The sequence below is a fragment of the Eutrigla gurnardus genome (genome assembly GCF_963514095.1).
Source record: "Eutrigla gurnardus genome assembly, chromosome: 4".
Classification (NCBI taxonomy): Eukaryota; Metazoa; Chordata; class Actinopteri; order Perciformes; family Triglidae; genus Eutrigla; species Eutrigla gurnardus.
In genome coordinates this window covers 22,099,444-22,108,350 of record NC_139918.1, presented here as the reverse complement: position 1 = coordinate 22,108,350, position 8,907 = coordinate 22,099,444, and the positions used below count along the sequence as shown (strand labels likewise).

At 42.3% G+C, this 8,907-nt stretch overlaps 1 protein-coding gene across 1 annotated transcript; it reads left to right on the top strand.

The window, feature by feature from the left end:
- Nucleotides 1–5,339: 5,339 nt before the first annotated feature.
- On the top strand, nt 5,340–7,954 carry LOC311012271 (E3 SUMO-protein ligase ZBED1-like). Its single transcript, XM_084007651.1, has 3 exons — nt 5,340–6,315; nt 6,805–7,433; nt 7,521–7,954. The coding sequence occupies exons 1-3, from the start codon at nt 5,457–5,459 to the stop codon at nt 7,899–7,901; spliced, it is 1,869 nt and encodes a 622-aa protein (XP_083863777.1). The 5' UTR covers nt 5,340–5,456; the 3' UTR covers nt 7,902–7,954.
- Nucleotides 7,955–8,907: the final 953 nt, after the last annotated feature.

The following is an 8,907-nucleotide window of genomic DNA, read 5'->3' as shown; positions in this document are numbered from 1 at the left end:
TTTGCAGAGGACCCTGGAGCCAACTCCTGCCCGGGCAACATCCCCAAGGCTGGGCAGAAATGCATCAACATTTATAACCACTGCCTTTTCTTGTTTCCCCAAACATGCCAGCTGCAGTCCACACCATGTTCTACTTGGTTTAAGAGAAAGCCCCTGCATGCCAATACAGACCTCTTTTATAAAAGACAAAGAAATATAACCCCTTCTCACAGGTAAGGCCCTGAGGCATTCTTGCATGCATGTCTTGACAAGGAAAACAACCATGCTTGACTGTAGGTTATGGGCTCGAGAGGTTTATCTGGAAAACACAAGGTCTTTTCTTGGGTGGTGCAATAAAACTCATAATAATACGCTATGTAGAAAAACAAAATGCCACTGAATAAAACTTTCTACAACCTGCTTTAAAATACTCTAAAATAGACCACTAATAATGCATTTTCAGGCCATTGTACTTTAGCAAGGGCAACAGAGCGCCTATGTGTCCGACATCGCCTCCATTACCTGCAGTAATGCAGGCTATTATGTGCAATGGGGACAAATTGGAAGGGATATGGTGCTCATGATGGACCTAGGTGGCACCATTGCAGTAGCGGTGACATTTTGTTGTTTGTTTTGCAGGATGGAGCAAGAGGTGAGGAAGGAAGCCATATGGTGGGTATTTATCAGCCGATGGCTGCCAGAATGATTGAATGGGAGCTGAAGGTGAAGCTGCAGACAGCTGAGAGGGAGAGCAGGGCCTGAGGCCCGGGGTCTGGTACCAGGTTGTTCATCATTTCCCTTAAAGGAAGGTCAACAGTCCAATGAATCACACTCACCACCAAACTTACAGCTTGTTCTCTGTCAGCTTTAATGCATTTCGCTGCAGTTTTCAGTGTTGAGCTTGAACCAAATCCACTCCCTGTGTCCCTGCATGAGATTCGTTGGAGGAGATCATAAGAAACCAAGATCCCAAAGCCTTTTTCATTCTTACAATCACATGTTCTCCGACGTCATCACAAATCGACAATTTCATATCAGATCAGATACAGAAACATCAAGCCTGTTCTAAGATTTGCCCTGCAGATGTCGGACACTAGGGGGATCCAGGGGCACGCCCCCCAGGACACAAGTTTGTATATTTGAAAACTTAAATGTATCAGTCCTTTTCACTTTGAAAGCAAAATTAAGAGTATATAGGGTTATGTCGAGTAAAAAGTACAAATTCTGTTCACTATGACACTGTGTTGGAACAAAATAGACGTTTGGCAGGCTGCCACAGTCTGTGTAATTAATGAGAAACACTGCAGCACATGTGGTACAAAGAAAATGAGGCAGTTCCAACACTTAAGCGGGGTCAAAGGGCTACTACCCATTCAGCTGAGCGCTCCACCGGGATACCTGCAAATCCCAAGGAGCATAGCATTTTAATACAGTTATTCAACCTTTTTCACCAATCACGAGGAGGATGTCACAAAAACGCAAGGGAGGAACATACACTAGAGACCGGGATTTGGCCCGGAATACTTAGACTATAAAAAAATGTGACAAGGGCACTCATGTTTGAAGGAAAGTAATCCTCCTCCATGTGAAACCAGAGCAACAGTAAGGGGGCGAACATGTTATACCATTTTTTTCACTCTCTGGAAGACACACAAATCTGAAAACCTTGGTTCAAAACATGTCAAAATGCAGACATTAATTTCCATTTTGACTGACTCATCTCATTGTTAAAAGCACCCAAGGTAGATCCGAGTGTCCCAGGGGGGAAGTGTGTGAAGTGCATCCCGTAAGTGCTGCAGAGGCAGCAGCTACAGACTTACAAAGGGTTTACATGTAGACAGTGACAGATTAAAGACAGAAAACTGAGCATGCGCAACAATATCAAAGGGAACATGTCCACTCGTCAAATGTTGTTTTTCCGCAAATAATCTGCACAAGCATAGTCCAGTTAGCAATGGTGTTGCACTGGGTTGCTTTGCCATTAAGCAGAAAATAAAGAAGAAGAATGAAGAAGGTGAGGGAGAATTAGAAAAGAGACTAAAATTAACCTGAGCAGCAAACGTATTTCCAACCACGTCTCATGGTTAATAGTTGAGATTTTGTTGACATAAGGGGATATTGAAACACGGGTATTAGTTGTCCCGGATAGAAATATCCCAGGGAGCGAATAGCTTGTCAAACAGAAATGAACACGACAATTGTTACCTGTCATCCCCACTCTGTCCCCTGCCTTTGCATCTCCGCTCACCACTTGTGCAAAATCTAATAAAAGTGGGAATGTCATAGCACGAAAATATGATTCTAAAAACAGGACACATTGATATGGAGCAGCATCATTTTCATTTCACTTGGTGTGACACTATCACAGTTGCACAGGAGGCTTGTTTCGTAGCAGGTGGTAAATACTGCAGCTCCCCTCCCGAGCGGCTCAGCCATCGACCCCTGAGGGTGCAACAAGAAGACTGGTGCTTTTATAGTATAGCACACGTACACACCACTTTATCTGGAACACTTGGGTGTTTACACCAACAGTTCTCCTTCACATTCCTGTGTGACTAAAGCTTAACTACAAATAATGAAGGGAGGGGAAAAAAAGTGTGTTTATTTTTCAGGTAAATGTTAGAAGTGTACCAAGAATTTTGGTTTGATACTGGCTAATGCATGACTCCCAAACAGCCAAAAGTAGCAACGCTCCAAAAAACAAAGTTTGAGTCTTGTGAGCTGTGTGACTTGGCCATTAGAGATGGAAGGAGAGAAGCAAGACTTTAGGCTCGGTGCACACACACTGGGGGGGACAAGGTATGTATTGTACATTCCAGCTCTGTACTACAATAGTGTGCAGAATCTCCAAACAAACAACTCATCACGGCTTGGAGTGGATCAGACAGCAGGAGATCATTGCTGGCTCGCAGCTAAGAATACGAGTAGTGTATTGTGGGAACATGAGCGCCTTCCAAATAAAAGAGTGGGGGGAAAAAAAGGCCTGATAATCACATTACATATTGTGACACTCAAAGTAGGGTCAGCATATTGAGTTAATGACATCAGCTAGGTCTGAGCCGAAAACAAATGTAACACGGTCTGGAATGCAAGCGTAGGAAAAAAAATAAAAGGAAAAATAGAAGACAGAAAGAACACAAGCTGCTCCGTCTTTGTAGCTGTGCATTCGTATGCTGGTGTGAAGATCTGGACATCCGAAAAAGTTCAGTGTCAGCATCCTTTGCTACTTTGTCAGAAAAATCTAACTCAGAACACAAGCAACAAGTAAACAAGATTGCCATCAAAAGGACTACATTTCATACATTTAAAAGGCAGCTCTTCCCACAGCTGGCTGTCAAGTTTTAAGTCGGAGGTTCCCACAGCACATGAACGCACTACAGCACAAGTGTCAGCCGCGCACACGTAGCAGCCTGCAGCGAACTTTCTCAACCGAATATGAGAAGGCATGCAAAACACAGGTACTGCATGGTGCTTGAACATCATTATACAGTAAAAAAAAAAAAAAAAAAAATGTGAGAGTGAGGGAGAGGAAGCAGAGAATTTATCCTTCTGTAGCTAAGAGCTTAGCAGCACCAGGAGGTGGGAGTTAACAGAAGTAAAGGGAGCAAAAGGAAAGCGACAGAAGTGCTAAATACGTCTAATAAGTGCCATATTAAACTCCGCTCGTGCATCAGGGACAAATGCTAAGTGTCTCACGAGATGTTCGTTCCTTGTATTTGTAGAGTTGTTGGTTTTGAAAAAAAAAAACGAAATGTGATGCCCATAGTGGAGAATAGTCAATCAAAAAATATATATCAACAACAATTTTGATTACTGGTTGATTGAGGCTGACGTTATAGTGAATAAAGCTATTAATGATTAAGAAATAGCAGACTACTGTATGGAGATATCTTAATAATATGACCACTTATAAAAGCATACATCCAACAGATAATGCACCATGTCGCTTTGCATGCTATGTCCTAAGATTACGATTTTAACAGCAGAACATAACTGTGACCAGTCCCCATAGGCGCACCTTTGGGATAACATAAAATGGGATGTAAACACCCAAAAAGAGAAGTCAGAGTAGAACAGGATCCCTGTGCGGCGTTTCCACCACTTTGGAGAGTCAACGATTTGAACAATTCCAACCGCATTGGTGGTAAAAGATCCTATTGGATGCTAGTTAGGCGTCCTCAATAAAGAGGCTATGGAGTGTAAAATGTTTTGTGCTTTCTGCCTAAACACTGAGCTATGTTCTAGGGATCAGTTCTTTGTTCCAAAGAAAGGAAATTACTCTCCTCACTCTGTTGGATATATGCAAAGTCTCTGTCTCTCTTTCTCTCACACGCTCGCTGGCAGGTTATTGATTCCCAACCTCCCATTGTGTTACATAGTGAAACTGACACCTAACTCGCAGCACAGATTATGTGGAAGTCGCTGCAAATGGTAAGGGAAAGCAAGGGATAACAGAAAGAGACAACGAAAAGCTCCTCTTCCCCGTACTGATCCCCAACCACAGATTACCAGTGAAATATAGTAAATTATTTGACAGATTCTTTTATTTGTCTTTAAAAAGCACTGCAGGGGCTGGCAGCAGTTTAAAGCTGTGATTTCCTCAGGCCCTACTCCACCTTCAGAAAGCTCACTATCTATTGACCAACCACTGCACTAAAATCTTCCCTATCCACTCATAATATCATTATTAACATCTCTAAGGACTCACGATTGTGTTATCTTCTGGCTCTACCATCTGTCTGTGTGATATGAATATTAGATTTGGATTGATCAATTGGCCATTCTGATATATCAGCTGGTATTAGTTGGCGTTTACTGCACGTCGGAAGATCATTTACAGGAAATGTGGTGCAGAAATGCCAGTATTTGTTCGAGGTATTGGAGAAACTGTCATCATTCTACAGTTTTTCCACCAAAATGCACTTACAAAATAATCATTTCTGTCTTTTAATTTCATTTAATTTAAATTTTTTTTTACTTTAGCCTATTTATTGTCAATTTTTGTATTTATCCAATGATATATTTTTCTTTCTCCTATATATTTTCTGACATTTGTGCTCTATGAATAATACATACAAATGAAATGTGTCATTGTTTGCTCATCAGCTTATTGTGAGATCTATATAGGTCTGAGTGGCTGTGTTACCAGGATAGAAAGGTCTAACCCAGACAAACACTCATACCAACAAGTTGAAATGAAAGAGACAAACACAGATGGGGTTAAGGGCACATGTGCTGCTTCTACTGTGGCCTGCTGTGGACGTTGCTCACACACCAACCAGGTATAGGGCAGTGGCTACAAGGTACATCAAACTAGGGCTGAACGATTAATTGCGTTTGCGATAATCTCGCGATATGATACAACGCGATTTGCTAACCGCAACTTGCGCGATTACAAGGTGGTCACGTGACGCGAGCGAAAGAGTGGAGAACTCGGCAGCAACAACTTTTCATGCTGCCCCTGAACCTGTTGCGCAATGGCCTCTGGCTCGACGGAACCGTCAGAAACTGACACAGCTGAGACTTTAGTCTCGAAGAGGAACAGCACGTCGGTGGTGTGGAACTATTTTGGTTACAAAAAAGAAGATGCTGCGCAGCGTCAGGTGTTGTGCAGAGCATGCCGTGCTCCCGTTGCTACTTCACGGGGTAACACTACAAACTTGTTCCAGCACTTAAAAAAATACCACAAATCAATGTATGACAGTTGTATGGCCAGAATGCCGAGCACCAGTGCGCCAGACAAGCCAAGTACCTCAAGACAGGCATCACTGACCGACATGTTTGAAAGTGTCACTCCATATGAGCGTAATTCAAAACGACACGGAGAAATCACTCGGGCAGTAACCGAGTTCATAGCCAAAGACATGATGCCTATCAGCACGGTGACCAAGCCTGGGTTTACGGCATTGATAAATACGCTTGATAAACGGTACAGTATACCCTCCCGTACATACTTCAGTCAGACTGCCATACCGGAGCTGTACAAAAAGTGCAAAGAGAAAGTCGCCGCGGAGCTTAAAACGGTGAAGTGTTTTGCTAGCACTACTGATATGTGGTCAAGCCGCACAGCTGAGCCGTACCAGAGTCTTACAGTCCATTTTATTGATGAAGACTGCAACCTCAGAGCTCGCTGCCTACAAACAACCTACTTCCCAGACGACCACACAGGGGCGAATATTGCAGCCGGCCTGAGAGAAGGGCTTGCCAGCTGGGATCTCCTCGAGGAGAATCACGTCTGCATCACGACGGACAACGCTTCAAATATGGTGCTGGCTGCACGGCTCAATGACTGGACGAGGCTCCAGTGTTTCGGCCACAGATTACATCTTGCCATTGGTAAGTTATCATGTCGTGTGTGTGTGTGTGTGTGTGTGTGTGTGTGTGTGTGTGTGTGTGTGTGTGTGCGTGTGTGTGTGCGCGCAAAAGAGAGAGATGCGTTGATTAGTAATCAGGAAGCTGAATATACAAATATATAAATTATGTTGAGTTTTGGAAAGTGGATGGGATTAAATAAATTCATACTTACTCCCACTCCTTTTTATAATATGTAAATTGAAATATTATGTTTTGATTTTATGTGCTTATATGTCTGTCTGTGTTGAAATGCCCACCTGCATTTATTTTCTTTTTTTGTTTTTACATGTTCGAAATTAACACACACACACACACTGTTGATGTGTTGTGTGTGTGTGTGTGAGAGAGAGATAGAGGACGGGTGTGGATATGTGTATTTCAGAATTACAGAGAATGTGAGTGTGTAATAGTGATAGCCTTGTATCACAAAACTCAAATTGTGTGTAATACACTACTTTTTATTTGTTTCAGAAAATGCACTCAAAGATGACAGAGTTTCAAGGGCAACAGCGCTGTGCAGGAAGCTGGTGGGGCACTTTTCCCACAGTTGGAAGAAGAAGGCAGCACTGACGGAGGCACAGAGGGAGCTCAAACTCCCTGAGCACAACCTCATAACTGAGTGCCCAACAAGATGGGGATCTAAAGAAATGATGATTGCCAGAGTGCTTGAACAGGCCAAAGCCATTTCTCAAGTATTGTCCGGTGATCGACATGCACGCTCCCTCATCCCAACCTGGCAGGATATTGACGTGCTGGAGTCAATTCACAAGGCACTGCATCCTCTACGGGAGTTTACTGATGCTCTTTCTGGAGAGGAGTATGTGAGCATCTCCTACCTCAAGCCAGTTCTCCACCTTTTTGCCACATCAGTCCTGGCTGAAGATGCTGGGGACACTGACCTGACTAAATCGATAAAAACCAAAGTCCTAGCATACCTCAGTAGCAAATATGGAGACCCAAACATCCAGGAGCTTTTGGATGTTGCCTGTTTCCTTGACCCTAGGTTCAAAACACAGTACATCAGTACTGACAACATCCCTGCTATCAAGACCCGACTGAAGACAGAGATGGTAGAAGTAGCCCGACGTACATATCATCAGGTAAATGATAGTTATGTATTTCACAAAAACACAATTTTTCTGTAAAATGTAACTGGAAAACTAATGGCTGTTTTTCTCATCTAATAGGAGAAGAGGTCTCGTACTGAAACTGTTCAGATGCCTCAAAGTGCACAGTCCTCTAAGAGGTCTCTTGGCAGTTTTTTCAAGACCAGTGCAGCCTCTCCTTCTTTGCCTGTAAAACCTGAAGATGTCGCAGAGGCAGAGGTAAACAATTACCTGATGACTCCTGCCATTGATGGAGAAGATGATCCCTTGGCTTGGTGGAGGGTGCACAAGATCAGCTACCCACAGTTGTGCACCATGGCCCGCAAGTATCTTTGTGTACCTGCCACAAGCGCTCCCTCAGAGCGTCTTTTTAGCACAGGAGGGAATATTGTGACTTGCACTCGCTCATCCTTGAAGCCAGCAAAAGTTAATATGCTGGTTTTCTTAGCAAAAAACCTGTGAGCCACTGAAAACAAAACTGTTGGATCATTATGGCTGGCAGTGCCATACAAAAAGTGAACTTTAGTCTGTGTGGTGTGTTATTGTTGTGTACTTGATCTATATATTATGTTATTTATGTTGTTTTTATTTAAATTGTTTTTTTACTGTTTAATTTAAAAGTGCATTTCTCCGTTTTTTATTTAAAACTTTATTTACTTTGATTTTACAAAATATTTTAGTAGTAGAGGCAAATTCTATGTTTCAGTTGTGTGAAATGTTACTGACTTGGGAGCAGTAAGATACATATAATTTTAAATATTTTTTTTCTTAAGACTGTAAATTTTGCACAGTGTTTACAAAGTGCATGCCTTTGTTTACTTAAATGCACAGTGGCAAAGCCACAGATGTTTCTGTAATGAGCATTTAAATAAAAATGTCATTTGTTTCAAGTTATACATCTTTTAATTTAATTCTAACAAATAGGCCCAGCCTATGGTAAAGAACATTTTACACTAAATTACATTTAGTAAATGTATCTAATATTGTGTTGGTCATATTTAAATCATTCATTAGGCTTTGTTGGGAAAAAAAGAGGATAAAATAAAAAATCGCATATTAAATCGCAATTGCAATATTGGGGGAAAAAAATCGCAATTAGATTATTTTCCCAAATCGTTCAGCCCTACATCAAACATGCTGCGCTTTAATTCAAGCATAACTGAAAATAGAGGAATATTCTCGGAGAACTCTGTGTCCCTGTGCCTGTGGAAAATGTCAGGTTCACAGTAGATACCTTGCCACGCCATACATTCTCTCACTCAGTTGAATAAGCACAGAGACGCTTAAGGGTGGCAGCATGCATAGTTAAGTTGCAGTCGAAGCGACACGCTTGACAGCACACCGTGTATATATTCACACAGGGAATGCACGCTTCCAACCGTCTGTCTTTTTTCCTTTCCCCCCCCCCATGCATGGATCAGCCGGGACGGGCATATCAGTACAATGATGAATGTTGGAGGACATAGCA